The sequence below is a fragment of the Phaethon aethereus genome, assembly GCF_964289735.1.
Source record: "Phaethon aethereus genome assembly, chromosome: 10".
In the NCBI taxonomy this organism is placed as follows: domain Eukaryota; kingdom Metazoa; phylum Chordata; class Aves; order Phaethontiformes; family Phaethontidae; genus Phaethon; species Phaethon aethereus.
This window is the reverse complement of record NC_138586.1, coordinates 2,131,891-2,151,562: the sequence shown is the minus strand read 5'-3', so window position 1 is coordinate 2,151,562 and position 19,672 is coordinate 2,131,891. Positions and strand designations below refer to the sequence as shown.

The 19,672-nt window shown below is 43.8% G+C and overlaps 1 protein-coding gene across 1 annotated transcript in view; it reads right to left on the bottom strand.

The window, feature by feature from the left end:
- LOC309408425 (vascular endothelial growth factor receptor kdr-like) overlaps positions 1 to 19,672 on the bottom strand; it is a gene marked incomplete at its 3' end in the record, with an annotated part of 133,623 nt that overhangs the window by 72,899 nt on the left and 41,052 nt on the right. Inside the window, exons 4-6 of the mRNA XM_082004241.1 lie at positions 6,659 to 6,786; positions 2,287 to 2,446; positions 418 to 554 (exon numbers count right to left, since the gene is read on the bottom strand). Coding sequence (XP_081860367.1) covers positions 418 to 554; positions 2,287 to 2,446; positions 6,659 to 6,786 — 425 coding nt within the window. The remainder of the gene's footprint in view (positions 1 to 417; positions 555 to 2,286; positions 2,447 to 6,658; positions 6,787 to 19,672) is intronic.

Genomic DNA, 19,672 nt, shown 5'->3' with positions numbered 1-19,672 from the left:
CAATTGGCTTTTGTTTCACTTTTTCCTACTTAATAAATGCCAAGATGGATGAGCAGATTGACAACTTGCAGCCTTCGTGGCTGCCTTTGAGACTTGCCACTGTGAGCCGAGATCAACAAACAGCCCGGAAGAAATGAGACAGCTATTCTTCCCAACAAGACACATACATACACTCCTGGCTTTTCTTGAAAGCCTATATTTAGCCTGAGATTTGCAGTTTAATTTGCAGGTTCAAGATGGTCAGGGAAAGTTCTAGATTCATTCAAATGAAAAATACAATCAATTGTAGGCTTACGAATGCTTGGCTATATTACAGAATAAGTAGTAGTTCGGGTTTACTCAGCTCTGTGAACAGAACTTTCTTTTGGGTAGGGGGAGAGTGCATGAAAGCAGAATACAGAATTTTCATCAACTCACTCTCCCATTAGGACATGTCCATATGAGCTCAATCCGCCCGTTGATGAAGGTTTCTGCTCTGCATTCCAAAGAGAGAGTTTCTCCAACCAGCAGTTTTTTGGGAGTTGCTTTCAGAGCCAGGTTCTGTACTCTGCCCTCTGAAATGAAAAAAGCAAACGTACAACCACACATCAATGGCATTTAAGATGGAATCCTCACCCTGATTGCCTCTCCAACATCTGCTCCTTTCACAGTGTCCAAAACATCTCACCGTCTTCTGTCATTCCTATGGAAATTGTTGGAAATGCCCACACAATGGAAACATTAGGGCAGTTGTAGAAATGCCTGAACCTAGGAAAGCTCTGAGGAAGGAATGAGAAGGAAGTGGGATGCATCTTACTAGGCTAATTGCTTTGCCATGGCTCTCATCTTCTACTCCGTATGTGTAAACTACCAAACCCCTATTGCTAGGACCACTGTCCCTTTCCCATCTACTAGTGTCATCAAGAAGGCAGTATGGATGGGCGACCTGATCCAGCTGAGGATGTCCCTGCTCATTGCAGGAGAGTTGGACTAGATGACATTTAAAGGTCCTTTCCCACCCAAACTATTCTATGATTCTATCATTCTATAGTGTCAGCTGATCAAACTATGATCACACGTGGACACAGTAATTTATGAATTACTTTTCTTGCATTTGCCATGATGGCTCCAACCCTCACTCAGCAGCTCCACAGCCATTCTCAGAAAAAGCTTTCAAAAGTGACTCATCCTTTTCAGTGCCTCAACATTTGCATATCTGTGAGAGGATGAATTTCTGTAAAACACGAAACGTGTTTCTCTTGCCCTCTGATGACCAGCTACCTTTCCTGTCTGCAGAGGACCCCAAAAGCTCGGTCTTGTGTATTTATAGATGCCCACTTAAATATACCCACTCTGAAATAAGCCTGCATCGTGTTTATGGTGCCTCGTACCATACACACGTCTGACCACTGCACAGTAATGCATTATAGAGTAAGGCATTGCCTGTGTGCTTTTGGGCTAGGCAGGGATGACCTAATGGCTTTTTTAGCTTTGCATTCATGATTCTACTAAAAAATAATTACTCCAACAATGAAGAAAAAGAGAGAGAGAGAGAGATTTACAGGACTTTTATTTGGCTGCCATACAAATTTACAAGTTCTGTTGTTTAAAGTTGAGTGCTAATTGTATAGAAGGATGCCATGATCTAATGGGAATGAAGTCACAATAAACTCTCCTCTGTCAAAAACATAATATATGAGGAGAGAAAGAACATACATTGAAAACAAAGGAAAAAAAAAATCTAATTGGCTTCAAATAAATTCCCAGCACCCAAAAATTTAATGTTTAGTTGCTTCAAATTCAGATTTTAATTCTGAGATGGAGTTCAACTGTAAATAGAAGGGAAAGGGCATAGTAAGTCACCAAGAGAAACTACATTAAAAACCCAAAGATTTGAATTAGCAGTTTAATGAGATTTTTATATCATGATCTTGTATGTTTAATGACCAGAAGCAAAAAGGAAGCTACTGTTTGGTTTATCCTAAACCAGCAGTTGTTTTAATGTTAATATAGCTCAATCTAAGCAAACAAAGCCTTTGGTGGGGTTTGAATAAAATACTCCTATTTTGTACCACCTCAACACTTGGCAATTTTTCAAAACCAGGAGTGAATCAAATCCAAGTTCTGTTGAATGGGAAAAAAGAAGAAGAATGAGTTTGCTTTTAGCCTTCCAGCTTGGACTTGCTACAGATACATACCAATAAGATATATCAAATATAATCGAGCCTAACCAAGAAATAATACCCAGGAGCTTAGCTATGAAATAGAAACATTGCGGTCACTCCTTGGCGTACAGTAGTCACTCACCCAATCTCTGTGCTAGGTAATAGGAGGTGAACACACTTCCATTGACATTTGCAGTGCATATGAGTACTCCAGAGTAAACAAAAGAATGAGAGGGGATGACAAATCCTCTTCTTGGGTCCCACACCATTCTCTTGAAGTTCATCTCTACAGAATAAGGATACTGAAAGAGAACAGACCGTTAGGAGGCTTGTGAGACATTCCCTTTCCCCTCAGACCATAGAGGCAGTCAGCCAAGGCTGTTCTGCTTTAGAGGCAGGGTAGATATTTGACCTTTCAGAGTGGTTGGTGGTCTCATTCCACACATATCTCAAGCAACATCAACATAAGCAAGTAGAAAATTCCTCCCTAAGGTATGACTGTCTTTCTTTGAAATCCAAAACTTGGCTATCATAACTGGGGCTTTTGATTCAGTAGCCCCGGTCCTCTCAGATCTTACCCACTGTAGGTCCCATTTCCCTCATCTCTTTACTGGAAATAATTATGTCTATCTTATATGAATTTTGTAAGGTAATCTTTTTGGAAGTGTTTAAGAAGAAAATTTGCTTCTCCTAATGCTACATGCAGCTACCAGGTGTTTTCCTGGGATCTCACGGTACTTCAAAAATACATGTGAAGCTAGACCCCCAAAAATAGGAATTATTCATGTCAGTAGCTCACCTGATGGCAGTCATCTGTAAGCTATGGTCTATGGCTAGTCATCAGATTCTCTCTATATCATAGAAAGGGATGAGACCCTTTCAAAGCAGCCTATTGATTTCCACTAGGCACTCAAGCAGGGCGGATGACTTGAGATGGTAAATCACAGGATGGCAGAAATAAGGGGACTTTTTGTCCTAAATTCATTAACACTTGTAATGTGCTGAGATTCTTGAAAAATCTGTAAGTATCTATAGTTCAGTATCTGTAAGTTCTGCTTATGAGGAAGAAGTGAGGATATAAAAGGCAAATATGGAAAACAAACTAGAGCAGAAATTAATTTAATAAGAATGAACCCTCTGTATACCCTTGGACAGCACCAATGACAGGCAGGTTATCTTTTGCTGGTGGGAATAATTAGTTAATTATGAAAAATTAGTTTTTTATTATTATTAACACACAGGGAAATTGTCTATTAGCTAGAGAAAATGCAATTTACTTTCCAAGCATTTTGAAAATCCTGGATTATAATGTACAAAAGAAATACGTGAAATTAAATGCAGACAAATCACTCAGGATTCTGTAAAAGATTGCTGAAGTTCACCCATTTCAGCCTGTCTGCAGGCAGGTGAATGGAAGCACAGGCTGTAGGTCTGACTTTTCCAGCAGGACACAGGAAGGCTCGTTAGGACTGCGGGTGTGCTGCAGGAGTGTTGAGGTCACTTTTGACTGAAAAATGAAGGGTCTGGGGAAACCTCAGTGTACCTACAGTTGCCACATGAAAACTAACTTTATTTCCACAGTGCTTCTCCCTCCTTCTTACCATATTCTGGCGAATTAACGTTTTCCTTTTCAGAGCTACCTTTTAGCTTTTGGAGCTAACCAAGGGAAGAGCTGCACTAGGGACCGCAAGTGGGAATTTCTCCAATGATTTCAGAGTTTTGCTCTTATTCTTGCTGTTATGGAGCATGCAATTTATTTTTCTGTCTCCAAACAAACAGTAGTCTTGTATGGCAGTGTGGTTTAAATAGGATTCAGTTTAAATAATACTCTTGTTCCGAAAAAATTTCAGCTCCAGGCTTTGAGAGCTGATGCTCATACCTCTCATATGAATACATAGTTGATCAGGTTGGCATTGTTTTAGGTCGTCTGTTATTACATATTCAGTACAGATCAAAGACAAAGGAATTATGGCTGTGGGGCAGTGACGGCTTTCTTTTGGAACAGTGGTTCTCTTCTCAGAGTAGTAGGAAACACGGATTTCATGTAAATACTTTCAAAGTAACCAAGCTGTGGCATCTCTGTTCAGAACCATCAGGAAAATTCAGGAGAATCACAAAAAGACATCTGAAACCTGAGGCTTAATCGTGCTTTAACACCCATGAAGGTCAAAGCTGGAAGTGGCAAATGCACACTGAACCAGATCGGTGACTAAACAGATCTGACAAGACTGAAAATGCTTTTTTTTAGCCCAGAATTAAAATCATGTTAAGCAAAATTAAAAGTTTGAATCGTGCATCTTAGCATGGGTTTATTAATAACAAAAATGATATGTAGAGTTAGTTGGGATCTGTTTAGTATTAGCAAGAGGTACCTTTCCCCATACATATTTAAAGGCCGGAGAGTGCAACGATTTTAAAGTATAATGGTAACATAAGGAACTTAATTTACGGTGGAAAAAAGTACATTTTCTACAAGAATAATAAAATGTGATAAAGTTGAACTTCATGGTTTGGCAGCTCTGCTCCCCGATGGCCAGGGGAAGGGGAAAGAAAAAATAACCCTACTCAGGAGGCTCTTTTCAACACTACACACATAGTAAACGCCTTCATAAAATATTAAAAAATATATATTTAAACAGTCAAACAAAAAGCGTCAATTCTGCTTGAAGGAAATCACAGTGGCTTTCCTCCCTTTGAAGTTTGTTGTCTATTGGAGATTAAATTTGGAAGAAGAGGATGTTCTAAATTTGTCTGATCCCCTTATTCACCTCTCCTCCCCCATCCTTACCTCCACCCCTCTCCCACCCCGCTTCCTCTTTGCACAGGAAGCCGCCACCTCGGCTCCACACGGCGCTATGAAATTCCCAGACAGGGCAAAACAAGCGGTGACTTTCCGTAGATGGAGCCTGGGGCTGGCGGCTCCCGAAGCCAACGCACACCTCCCAAAGCGTGTCCCCTTGAGTAGCTCACAGCCTCAGGAGGGTTCCTCTGGGGAGCGGCACTCAACATCTACAGCCCTGCCCCGCGGTCCAGCTCCTCTCCCTTGAGGGGGAAAAATCTTTTGGGGACAATTTTCTTTGCAATTCAAAAGGGAGATTTCAGTGGAAATTTCATTCCAGCAGCAGCTTGCAGCAAGGTAAAGGACTTCAGTTTGTGTTCGAAGAAATTACCGGGGGAGAATTTAGCTGACAAGCAGGGAGAGCAGGGCTGCCTATAAATGAGGGGATAAATGTCGAGGTCTGCTTGGTCGAGATTCCAAGGGCAGGTTTAGGCTCACGTGACTGTGCCGAAGTCAGCAGCAGTACTCCAGCAATGAATTTGGTTGAAGTAGGCTAAAATAAGATGGGGATGTTTCATTTTTATAGCCAAAGAGGAGAGGGTGATAACACTTACCCGGACTAAAGTGATAAGCTATAACTGGAGAGGAGTCTTATTCCCTGCCTTTTAATCCCTACTGACAAGACTTAAAAATAGAGATCTGCTAAAGCAATAAGGCCAGTGCTGTCCCTCTGCACGTCTACTGGAAATTTGCCATGGGTCTCAGCAGGAGCCGGAGCACTGTCTCAGGGCTCCATGGTTTCATTGCTTGTCTCCCAGGAGGAGACATCTAATACTAAGACTTCTAACTGCTAAGAGGAGCAGAGGTCCTCGGACCGCTCCACCAGCACGGCATCAGCCTGTCTGCGTATGCTCCGCTATCACACCATACCCAGCAGAGCGACCTCATCTCTCACAGCCCCTCCAGAACAGCCGTGGAGCAGGGCAGAGGCAGAGGACGGGCTCTCGCTCCCAGCAGGACAGCTCACGCAGTCAGCCTAGCAGGGGAATGGAAAGACACAAAACCTCTTCGGTAAAAGGCAGGATTGGAGCCAGGAGACCTCTGTTCTGTTCCTCACTCTGTGATAGGCTTCTCTGCAGGGCAATTCTAAAGCCCTTTACATGAGTGACTAGGTCTCCATTGACTGAGGAAGCCCCAGACCTTAAATCTCCTCTTCTGTTCTACCAAATGGCCTTGGCCTCCACAGACCATTCTGTAACTTTGACATTCAGATGTAACTGCTGCCGAAGGGATGGAATCTGTAGCTGTCTATTTCCAAGGCTGAAACCTGGTTTAGATTTATGAAACCAAGCAGAAATGGGCATCTGTTCTTGAGGAGGCACAAGGCATAAAAGAGATAAGCTTTCATGACGGTAGCTAATAGCCAGGTATTTTACAAAGAATTTTGAAGAAAAATAGTGTCTTGTCATCTATCTTTGACAATTTAGGGAGGAACATCAAGCCACAAGATGAGAAAAATATGTGATAAACTCAGCCCTAATCCCCAAAACACTCTTGTACACAGTTCAATAGTAATACATTGCAAGAGCAGGACTGTGCTACTGGATTTTCAGTGTCTTTGCTATTTTTTTCCTGAAACTTACCTAACTTCATACATTTCATTTTGTATTTTTACCCCTTGCCTTGGCAGCCCAGACCTCTGAATTGATTGAATTTCTCTGAAACAATCACTTACCTGGGTAAGCTTAGGTTTGATATCTGGCGAGGTAACTCGGCAAGGGACAACAACCGTTTTCTTAGCATCTAAAATGTAGATTATTTCAGGATGTTCTGGGTGAATCTCCACAAATGGATTTCTGTAGTCTGCAGGGGAAAGAACACTGATTTGCAAAACCACTCCTTTACTGGTCAGTGCTCAGAAGAGCACTGTAACCTGAGTTGCTAATTGCCCACAGACAGCCCACTCTAGCGTGTGACAAGACACCCAGTCACATCTTGCCTGTTTGCAAATGCCAGCATCATCTAGGGATTATAGCCAATGACCAAGAATGGGAACACTCCATTGCTAGCCCTATTCTACCAGTTTGTGGTGTAATCTTGTAACAACTCCTTTTCTTATCCATCCCCTGGCTGTAAAAATGAAGTTAATAAATCAGCTGCACAGGTCTTCACGGCACTTGAGGTAGTTCTTTCCCCTGTGCTCTGAATTTCTTTCATAGGTGATGTTATATCGCGGCACTCCTGAATTCCACAGCAGTTAAGTGTTACAATAGGTTTACCGCAGTTAAGATAAATCTACTGAAAGAAAAAAGCTTCTTTCTGTAAATGAGAATCTTTAGAATACTGCAGAAAGCACGCAAAAAAGGAACATAGACCCATGACATTCAAAGCCAGGCAAGAATAATCTGTTTATCCGAACAGTGAAGTAACTTGGTCACACTCTTGGGCAACTGTGGGATTTTCTACAGATCTGCCACAATAAATCAGGCTGGATATACATGTACAATAGAAATAAATAAAAATCTGAGGCAGTTTAAGTTAAGAAAGCCTCTGCATCTCATTCACTGATTTTTCATTGTATGAATAGGTCATCAGAAAATTAAAATAATGTTTGTGAAATCCTAAAAGCTTCAAGATTTTTCTAAAAAGCATTCTTTGACTTGATATTCTTATGGTATAAAGTTTCAAATACCATTCAGCTAATGCAATACCAACTACACCACGCAGTGTAGGCAATCAACCGCTTTTGGTTCGGATTATACTGTTGACAGGAAAGGATGTACACCCTGTACAATAACCTCAACCTGCCTACCCCCTGCCTGGGACCTGCCTCCACATACTTAATTGTATTTCATCTACAAATGGCTTCACCTAAAGGATGGGAAATAGCTGACTTGAAAGGTTCATGAACAATCTAGGTTGCAAAAATGTGCTCTAAAGTTTTCTGTCAGTACTTTAAAAAAGGATGTGCTATGAGGAAATTAAAATCAGTTTTCAAAAGAATGCTTAACTACTCCCGAAGGGGCCAAATGGGTAGTGTGTGCAGTCGGCTGAGGCTGACACATCCATCGCTATGGACCGGTAGGAGGCCTTCAACAATGGCCAAACACTTATGGGAAACACCTATAGTGTAGGCAACAAGTTCTCCTGTGTCGTATAATGAGGGAAAGTATCTTCTTGCTGAAGATCATTAATGTACTTCCTGAACAACCCTTGTATCCTCATGTCATATTTCCTCTCTAATTCCTGATGTAGTATTAATGGGTTTTTAATAGAGAAAAAAAATCAGTTACTTATTGCTTGGTGGATCTAGCCCCACGGTTCATCCAGAAATTGCCCAGAATGGGACATTTCTGTGCAAATACATGAAAAAGTCCATGCATTACCCAATCAAGATGGCAATGCTTCTTCTAGATCTTGGGGAGCCCTCCCACGCTCCACAGCCGAGAGGCAAGGAGAGCCGAGCCAGAGGTGGCCACCGAGCCGGAGGAGCAGCTGCTCGGGCGGGCAGTGCTGGACGGTTGTCTGGCGGGGCAGCCCCTGACCCGTACGGCTGCTGGCGCCAAACCCTGTCGCAGCACTGCCAGCATCTTTCCTGTCTTACGGCCCCTCTGTTTAGCACGCATTGCTCTGACTCTGCAGCACGGTGCAAAAGTATCTCCAATAAAGGCTGCGTATACCCTCATCTGTGATAAGACGCTCCTCAAATGCACAAATCAAAGCCACAGGCTGTGTTTAAGAGCCTGAACGGTGTGATCGTCTTGGTTTAGCACCAGTGTGTCAGGCCAGCTGGCCCAATCCTTTCACCTAAATGCGTGCTCTCGTTTTACGTCTAAGGCTGTTGTGGCAGCTGTTCTGTGATTGAAGAAAGCCCCGGTCGCAGCGTGTTGGAGTAACGCTATCTATTCATCCCATTAATCCTTGCATTACTGTATCAGGCCACTCTCCCTCCTTCATCTGTTGGCAAAACTGGGAATGTTCTAAAATCTCCATGAAAAGATGGTAAAATATTTCTCTAACATTTTTAGCTAGTAAGGAAAAAATCCCTGTACATAGAGTTTTAAAAATTCCAAGTATCCCTTTCTGGGTGTTGGCCATTTTGGCCACTCCCAACAAAGAGCCTGAAATCGTGAAACCCTTGAGAATTTCTCCTTTCCCAGTACTCCATCCCTGGCAAACAGTCTTTTGCTTCAAATCAGTGGTGATCCATTTTTCAATTTAAAACATTGTGTTGTAAGTGTTCATCCTTTGAACCCTAGCAGGGAGCTGTGTAGTCCATGCTGGAGGATCTGTAATTAAACAGTAGGTGAAGTGCTTATTTATGTTAATTTTTCTGGGTGAAAAGTGTTCTACATCTAAGTTACATAACTATGCTTATTGGTGAGTGGCTGAACAGTTTGAACATGGAGTGTGAGATTTGGACTTGCTCTTCCGCAGCTCCACTGTCAAAGGCAAACGCAGAGTTGGTTTATCTCACTCGCTTTGTCTTTATTTCCCGACGACTGGTAACTCATCTGGGACCAGGTCATTCATTTGGGGATATCAATGTTCATTTCCTGGCTAATGACAACAGTCTTTGCTTGAGGAATGTCATGAAAATACGTAAGTGCTGTCACTTGGAATTAATCTTCAAAGAATTGGCTCGGTGCAGAGCTGGAGTTCCTTCACCCCACAACCCAAACCAGTTTCACTCAAGAAACCTGAATGGTGAATGGCAGGGACTGAGACAGGGGAGTGGGACTGTTGCCTTTTGTATTTTCAATAGTTTCATTTTAGCTCTGAGAACTGGAAATAGGATTCTTAGCAGACAAAAGGTACCGCAGGCTCATCGGGACGAGAGCAAATGTTGGTAGGAGCTCCTTGTGTGTATCAGAAAGATCACACGTGGTGCAATGATGTTTCACAAAAGCACCTGGGTCACCGTGCAAGCACAAGAGGTGTGTGATTAATGTGGGAGCTCTGACAAGAAGCTGATCAGTAGCACTGCACATGAGGCGGGAAAACAGAAGATAAAGACCAGAAATTTGGATGATGTCTATAATTTCTAGTAATGTTTTTTCATGTCAGCTTTTATTCCGTGCCACTGATTTATTCTGACTGTGTCGGTCTATAAAAAAACATGTACTTTGGAGAAAGGGCATTGCAAGAAACATTATGTAAGAGAGATTAATTAGAATAAAAAAATTAGACCTGTGTTCTCCCCACATTTAGGAAGCTTCAGATCACATTGGAACTTTCTGGTTAGGCAGGCACTGGTTCTAATCAAGCCTTGAGCTGAGAAACCTGATCTCTAGACCATAGCTTTGTAGCTTGTTCCAATCCCTAGAACTAATAGGAAATATTTATACTCAGTCCAGTATCTTATCCACTTTCCCAAACAGGTCTGCTAAATTCTTCTATTGAGTCACATTACAAAAATGTGTTTAGTATTTGTCCCTGAGCATTAGTGCTGCTTAATACCTCTGCAGTCTTGCTCTCCAGCTAAAAAATACTTGGAGGTATCAACTGATGATATTTTTATAGCCAATTTTAAAGCTTGTGCAAATGGTGAAAGGCCTTTCTGCTTAAAAGAAGACCCTGGATTATTGAAAGAAGATCCTTGGATTATTTGTTATAGGAAAAAGTAGAGAAAGTAGATTTTTGTGTATTTCCAACAAACACTGGGAGTGCAGAAAAGTGTCAGGGGAAGTGTATTCATGTCTTTTTTTAGTCCTATGTAGAAAAAGAGAGAAAAACTAACATGCCACGTGCCAGGGGACTAGGACAAGAATATAGGCCAAGAGGAAAGTTGCTGTGAAAAAAGGAGCTTCTTGATACCAAACTATTCACAAATCTGGATCAGATTTTGACTAATTGTTTTGACTGAAAAGATGGGAACACTGAATTTAAAAATATTTGTGCCAGTGTTTTTAAAGGGAATTTCAGAATAGCACTGTTTGTTTAAAAAGTAACATAAATCAAACGAAGGCAGTTAAGCAGAAGTTAAATAATCCTAAAATGTCAGAAAATATTGAATTATGCAATGATTGAAATATCTTAGTCAAAACAGAGGAAAATTTTCAAAAATATTTCCTGTTCAGGGAAAAAAATAATTATTTGACCCCATTCTCCTCCATCATCTCTCCCTACCTCCAAGACTGACCTCTACCAAATTTTCAGATTCACAGCAGGCCTAAAAATAATCTACTTTTTTCAGCTCTAAATAGGACAGATACTCATCATGGTGGTACTAAACTACTGAAGAACACCTAAACGGGAAGCATGAATTTACAGTGCATATAACAGAAGCTATATTTCATTCCTAATTGATATTTAATAGCAGCCTGCACCTGAATTGCCATATGTCTTGCCAGTAGCTAGAATTACACTATCCCAGATCACAGGCTACAATCTGAATTGGAAGCCAAAATATATAAATCTAGCCTTCTACCGTCAGTACTTGAAATCTAGATAGTGTTTTAAAATCACTGTGCAATTAACAACAGCAAAAGGCAGTTTCTGGGTTATAAAGATTGGGTTGGGAAAGGAGAGGATGGCTTGAACTGCAACGGATTGTTACAGTCTCCGGTAGATGTCAGGTCTCACGTGCATTATTCTGACTCTGTTTTGAAAAAAAGAGAAAAGGGGTTTATATTTTATGGGTCCTTCTCTTTCCTACAGCAAGTCAGGTTGCCTGGAGCCCTGTGCAGTAAGCAGATGGCTGTAATTTGTGTTATCTCAGTGCTTTGTCCAGTTTATAGCCTTAGCCTAAAGAGAGTTCTCTGTCTACCAAAGGCCTCCCTTCCTCCCTGTTCCAATCTGCAGCCCTGGAGCTCTTAAACGGGACAGGATAGCTGTGTGAGCAGCTCCTGAAGTGAAGATGCTAATGTGTCAGCTACTTGGAGGGCCAAACTACTACAGTTCTGACAGGAGACCTTAAACACGAGCTTAGGGCTTTGGCCATCAGTGGAAAGTGGCCCTGGCATGGAAGCGAAAGGCAGTTGCAGGTGAAGGTCAAGCACTCACTAAATAACCCAGTGTGGCCACAGAGGCTTTTTTTCCTCCCTAACTGTGAAACTCTGTGCAAAAGAAAACACAATATCATCAAGTGCTAAAAAGTACCAAGCAACAGAGCAAACCTCCATGGGTCCTGCGGTCTGCTGCTGCTCCAACTCCACCGGCTCTAAAACCCCACGTAGGCAGGAGCAAGCGCGCTTACGCTTCCCGCTTGCATTGGGAAGGAGACGCTCTGAGCAAGAGTGCTTTTCCAGGCAGCTGGACTGTTCACTGAGCAGATAAGCAAATGTAAAGTGGCTCAGCTTTGGATCTTAACAAAATGACAAAGTATAAATATTGAATAGGGAACTAATCAACTGCCAGCTGATACCTTTGTTATGGTTTGTGCAGACAAAACCCCAAATCCTTCATGAAACTCCTAAGTAGTTCGGACTGCCTGTGGCGTGGAAAAATGATCTGCTGGAACATCGGGAGTGTCACTGCCAGCTTTGCAAACATGTTCACCACCTTAAGTTAATCAGCAATCAGTTAACTCCTTGTAAAAAAGGCTCTCAGAGACAGAACTTGAGACAAAAGGGACAGGGTCACTTTTCTTTAAAAATGATAACCTTAGCCTCAAGGAAGATCTCTAATTCCAGATGGTGTAAATCAATTGCACTCAACTATTGCAATTTGGAGAGCTGGGGCATGGGAAGTGCAGGTGTCATCTCTGCAGTAACCAGCACCGAACTCGGAGCGGAAGAATTCTCAGCAAAGAAACACTTCATGAAAATAGGGTATTTCCCTGTAGCTTGGCACATCTGCTGCTCCTGAGTTGGGAAGGTAATATGCCCTGTGAATCTTACCCATAAAAAACACCCGTCAATTCCCATGGGATAATTAAAATGGCTAATTTACTGTGGGCTGCAAAGCTCCGTACATGTGGAGAAAGACAGGAGCTGTAGCACGCTAGGGACCTCTCAGCTGCAGCACCGGCTCCAAGGCGAGGGACAGCCCCTTCCCTTGGGTCTCAGACTGGCTGGCTAGCTCTCCAGGTCAGTGGAAGTTTGCAGGAAACCGCAGCCAGGCCAGGGTGTTACTGTTTACCCTGCACGGCGCGGGAGGGAGCACGAACGGCCAAGCGAAGGAAGCTGAGGCAGCGGGACAGCCGAGGGGAAGGGGGCCTGCAGTCCGGCCGCAGCGACAGAGCCAGCCAGAAAAATCGAGCGTGCCGTACGCAAAAGCAACTCAAAGGTCAAGTGCCTACAAGAACATTGTTTACCTTCAGGCAGTGAAGCCCTTCACGTTTAAATTCTCATTCTGTCTAGGTGGAGATTAATTGCTGCTTGAGATGAGCTTAGGGAGGGTCCCTTTTAACTCAGCGGTGTAATAGCAATTGCCCGGGGAACGCGCAGTTCCCCCCGCGAGTCTCCGCAGTGACAGCATGCAGACAGAGATACGGGACTCCTGCGCCTGGCAGTGACATCTGTTCTTTTGTTTAGCGTTATCTGTCATATAGGTGACTACCCACCGGGAAGCGGTGGAGCTCTGTTGGTACGTCGTGCTCACTCGCCGTTTGAATCCCGCTCTCCAGAGGGCTCTCGGCCCTGTCCCACCAGCTGATGAAGCTGAGGGACTTGAAAGCCCCCAGCCTTGCACCCCGGCACTCAGCCTGTTGTAGACTCAGGCTCCCTCCTACAGCTCTTTACTTGGCAGCTTTGTATCACCTGCCTGCGTGTTTGAAACATCCTCCTGAGACACACACACAGGATTTTGTACAGGCTTTTGGGTGCTTTTCATTTCTGTTCATGTTTCATACACTGTGATGGCAATTTGTCTCATGATATTTGTATCATATCTAAAGCTGTGGAGATAACATCACCTCCCCCTTCAGATATTATCCATCAGCCCACACAGATGATAAGCACTAAATGGCCTTTGAGGACAGTCATCCACGGCTGTTCACGTCTGTGAAATTCCTGAACATTCTTATTTTGCTTCTCACTTTGTTCCTGCTAAAGATAATTCTCTTCAACCTCACTATTTATTTTCTTCATTCAGTCATACCTCAGCTGGGAAGCCTGTGCAGAGTTTCACAGGTTCTTTAAGTTCATGTTTTGACATAATCCCCATGAAGTTTGTCTTCATCAAGGTCAAAAACACTGAGAGGAGGTTTATAATCTCTTCTTTGCATTATTAGGATCATTAGGACTTAAGTGACACTTTGGTCAGAGTACTTTGGAAAGCTTTACAAGGAAATTGCCCAATCTGCTGTATTCCTCCTGGTAACCCATCAAAGCTTCTTCTAGGTACAGGAGTAACTTCTATAAAGTCACTTGTTTTGAAACTGGATCTTTGAAAATAGAGGACTTTTCAGTTTGGCAGGCCAATGAAAAGAATTGGTTGTGGAATGTTTAGATTACACAGAAAACAGAGTATTTTCTCTTTAGGCAAAACAAAAGTGACTGCAAAACCCCCAGAAGCCATTCTGAGTCAACATGAAGCATTCTGTTTTGGTCAAATGAAATACATTCTTCCCCCGGAGATTACTGTTAGAAACACAGGAATATTTAGAGAGAAAAATATTACTTTAAAAAGCGTTACTTCAAAAACTGTGGAAGCAAAATGCTTCTCATTGCCAAACAAATAAAAGCCAACAGGGAAAGATTTCGTTTTTTAAAAAAGCAAGTTTCCATACTTTGGCTGAAATTATGTTTCAAGCATCAGAAGAATTAATAAATTCTGACTCCCCACAACATTAGATTTTAGGCAGGCATAGACTTTGTAGAAAATATTCACCAGCTTTACCTGAAGTCCCATCATTAAGAACAGGTCTCCTACACTAGCTGCTGCCAGCCACAGACCGTGGGTAAGGCTCAGCAATTAGCAATTACTGAGTGAATAAGAAGTGGGGGAAATGTGTGTGTGATTTTGGCTGTCAGGCTTTCATTTAGAAGTTCTTTATCAATGAGAAGGGGGGATCACTACCTCTTCCTGCTGGGATGTCAAGTGCTGTCACTGACTTAGTGCCAGGAACTTACACTGCTCACTCATCGTATCTTACAAGGCTCCTCCACTTAAAAGTGACCCTTTAGGATATGATTTGAACATACTGAATGTCTTGATTCAGAATTGAAAGCATCTTACTTTTCTTCTGCATCCAGCCCTTAATACTTGAGGAACAACAGAGAGGGCTCTGCACAGCGACATAGCCTATCTTCTCACGTCACGTGGCCCTAAACACTGTTAACAAGGATATGGTGCCAAACCCTTTCACCAGTCTGTGTGAGACAGCCAGCTTATCTGCTGGGCTCCACACTGAGCAGACTGGACAGCATTTGCCTATCTCAGCTTGCTGAGTGTCTGGCAGCAAGTGTAGCTGTCTCAGTGTCTCCAGCGTGAAAGAAAGAAGAAATTCAGCTCCAACTCTGTTCTCACTGGTAGTATCTTCTGGAAAGCAAGTCAAAGCCAAAGTTCAGGGCTGTCACCCTCACCCTGCATTTCTGCTTCTCACATGCAGATTATCTCTGTAAACTGTCAAGAGAATTAAGGAGGCAGAAATCAGCTTCAAAGAACATCAGAACCAAACTATGATCTCATGTGAGGGGTGCTTTCATGCAGTTCTGTCCTCTTTAGATTTCTCTTGGTGGGGAAGGGATGAAGAAGATGGGGCTTCATATCTCCAGGCTGTACCGTTTGATAAAGAAGAGACTGTGGCAGTACTGGTACCATCTCTCCTCATTCTTTGCAATGGCAAGGGAGAGCTCATACCCTTCCTTGGGGATGCCTTGCTGCTGGAGCTGACAAGCAGTGAGTTGCATACTCTCACAGGACAAGCTGCTTGGATGCATCCCCCTTTTTCCTTCAGAATAGCCTTAACAGGACTCGTGCTCCCATATAAAAGTCCATCTTGCTTCAAATTTTCAGAATTGCCAGTTCTTGTGTTCTGGACTCCTACAGGACTGCGCTATGGCCCGAGCCTACAGTGCTGGTGCTTGATGGTATCCACAGGAACTTTAAAAGGAGCCAGAACTCAAATTCTCTGCAGGGGCATCTTGCAGTTACACTGTGTTCCTGTGATCATCAGTGCTGAAAACCAAGTGTATGGAAACAAAATTCTCCCTCAATCCTGCCACGTTCCCGACTCACGGTAACACTGAGATGGTGAAACACCAGCAGCTGAAGTGCTCTGGGTGGGAAGACACTGTTAAAATATTGACCAACCTATGTGTTCAAAGAGTGAACCACACTAGGCACAAACAGGAATTGGTGATTCTACCCCAGCGTACTTGGACCCTTGTGTGGCAGCCAATGCTGATGCATTGGGCTCACATACACCGTTTTGGGCTCATATACGTCGTTTTGTGCCAATTACAGTATCTTGGTCAGAGGAGGTGGCCTGACCACCCATGTGTTTCTGAAGTAGTTATTTGAGAGCCAGCCCTATCTTGGACATAATTATTTCAAGAAACAGAATAACAGCCCTGCTTTGCGTAAAAAATAATAGAGGATGTCTGTTGCTGGCCTGCTCGCCCCATGTCTGCGAGGAGGAGATTGTCTCCTTTAGCCCTACAGAGCTGGCAAAGCAGTACTATTGGGGGGTGTGGATGGGAACCAAAGCACAGCTTGGAAACTTGGATGAACTCTTCTAGTCACTATTTGGCAAGATGTGACCAGTTCCATTTACCACAGTAACAACGTTGGACAAGTTGCTGATGGAAGGAAGCAAAACAGAATTGAGCTCATGCTCCTTCTTACTGATGCATTGACGGAGTGGTACGAAAGGATGTAGCAAATCCCGTACCGCTACCTGGCGCTGAGGACTGCAAACGCTGAGGCAGCGTTTCTGCTGGTACAGCGAGCTCTTCCAGCTGACGCCCTGAGGACTATCTTACTTCGAGACAGCTGCTTTGCTGACAGTATTTCAACTAGCTGCGAGCTGCAAGTCCTGACTGCTGTCTAGGCTGGGGCCTGGGAGAGCCCTTTGGGAAGGCAGAGTGAATCTTTGCTTGATTTGTCCTTTTTTTCCTCCTTCTCTAAGCCATGTTAAATTTTATATGCGCCCTAGGAAACATGGTAGAGAGGGCTCTCTATATTGTAACACAAAATAGACGGCCTGCCCTTTCCTTTGGCACAGGGATCCCAAAGGTTGAAATAAATGAGTGTGTTCCTCACAGGGAGGTATCCATTTGGCTGGGAAGGGCAACTGCAGGAGATAGATAGGCAGAAGCAAATGACATTGGCTAGCTGGCTTTGGCAGCGTTTGCGGTGGAAGTGCCGTCCACGTGAGACTTTCTGACGTGGGCTCCTACGTGGGCAGATAGTTTGTGGTGAAGACTTGTCTTTACTGCTACGGGTCAAGAGCTGGCTCAGCAGAGACAGAACATTCTGTGGACTGAGGGTGGGCTTCCCCCATGCACCCTGGTCTCTGACAGCAGCCGCGAGAGCGCTGCTTGGCTGCGCTTCCCGTTCAGCACTGCAGCACTGTGTTCGACCAGACGCCGCGTCTCGCTGCAGAGATTATCCCTCGGAGTTGCAATGAAGTTAAATTTAACACAGTTAAAAAACGCCCAGTGATTTCTGTTCCAGCCCTAAGCTACGTTATATTTTCAACAAGGAGATGGGCAACAGGAGAAGGGGGTCGTGTTGCTTTTTTAATTACGATCCTTGGGACTTGCAGCTGCAGCGGGAAGCAGAAAAGGCCTCGGGAAGAATTATTCAGGATTAAGATCCTGAGTTCTCCCTCCAGACTGTCGGTGCACAGCTGAGGCATGGCGGCTGACCTTGCCGCCTTCGGGTCCCTTATGATCTGACTGATGTGCAGGGGTCACGGCTCAATTGCACCAGGGGAGAGAGCTGCTGAATGCCAGATTCTGACAGAGCTTAGAAACTCCACCAGGGAGGCTGTAAAAACAGAAGCAAGCACAGGAAATAATAGCCAATAAGCAGGGCTTCCGATACAATCATGTTCTCATTTCGGTGTCAAGCAGCAGGCCAGGAATGAAGGAAAAAAATACCATTCCCCTTCCTTTTTTGGCAATAATGGCTTGTAACCTCAGAGGAATCTCCAGCCTTCGGGGTCTGGATCAACATTTTCTCACTCCACCTGGCTCAGTCTCATAAACACCCTGCTGAGGACTAGTTCTCTCCACAAAATGTCCAAAGAGATGTCTTTTGGACCTCTCCCTGGTCTGGCAGTCACCGGGAGCTGTGAGTTTCTTCACTTTGAGACAACGGGTGGGTTTCTCAGTGATGCCCAGACACTGTCGGACCAACTTCCTTAAACAGGCGTGTTTAAATATCGATGAAAATCATAAGTACATTCTGAATACCTTGCTCAACGCCACGATTTGTAGAGCACTCACCAAAGAACAACTTTCTTGTCCCCAAAACAGCCTGCTGGCTTTCAATAAATATACACAGGAACTGAATGGGAGGAAGAGCATGCCCTGAGGACAGCATCCATGCTGAGGTATAAAGAGGTTCATTTCACTGGGGCCAAGCAGCTTCCTCAGACCGGCAGGCCAGATCCCAGCGGGCACTTGCAAGCTTACAGACTGTCCTGCTGTGGCAGAGCTCTGCTTTGGGGTGGGTGAGCCGCTGGCTCGCAAGGACACGGACCAGAGGGGGCCCCACTGACTTGCCTTTCCCGCTACTGCACCCACGGAGTGCCTAGTACAACCTGGTTCATTTTCTAGCCACTTTTCCTTCAGTAACTTTTAAAGCACGGGAGTCCGAGTAAGAGCTTTTAGAGCAGGGAGGGCATATAACGCTATTAAATTGCACCTGAGAGAGGACAATCTTGGAGGGTGATTTAGAGAAAACAGCCATCCAGCACTGTTTTTCAGGGGAACCTTGGCACAGCAGGCTCAGGCGAGCGAGAGGACATCCTGCAATTTTTTTAGATTAGCACTGTTCCAAGTGCATCGCCGGCAAGCATTTCATAACTTCATAACTTGAGACATTTTCCTAAGGAAAATACTCAGGCGGTCCCAAAAGATCCATAACATTTCCTGCACGTGCTCCCGCCATAGAGTAATGAAGGGCTGAGTAACCAGCCAGGGCACTGAATCAGGATAGAGAATTGAGTTTTCAATGCACCGTTTCCTGAAGCGTAGGCATTGCGCTGGTAACAATCGTAGTCGTGGGGCATCTGAGCAGTGTGTAATGAGAAAAGGAAACAGCTCAGCACAAGAACTAGGGTGGATAAAGCGACCAGGCCTTAGAGTAACAAGAAAAAATCAGAAAAAGGAAATAGAAAGGGAGAAAAAAATGACTGCAGGAACTAAAAAGTAACACCAAAAAGCTACTTTCCGATAAGAGGAAGACTTGCTGGGAGAGCAGGATAAGGGCAGAAAGGGACTATTTTCAACAGACATAAAGAGACAGGAAAATGTCACCCACGTGAATCGGACAGGTGTGTTCACCTAGTAGTGCAGAAGTTGAATTTAGCTGTGTGGGTGTATCGCAGTCCCCTTGGGATGGAAGCCGCCCCTCGTGGTGGTTTCGCCATCATTAGCAATAGCATGAGACTACCAGAGCTGTCCAGCAAATACACGTGTTTTCTGTAAGTTTGCTAAACTATTCAAATAGTGTCAGACAAACTCATCGCCACTCTAGCATTTGTTTTAGTAAGAGGATTCAAAGAATCGCATTTTAGCATTTACTAGAAAAATGAAATTAATTAATTTTCATGAGTATTTGTGGGGAACTGAATAGTAAGCCTATTCAGCACCAATAGAGTTCATGTCATCCCCTATTCAAGACACTAAAA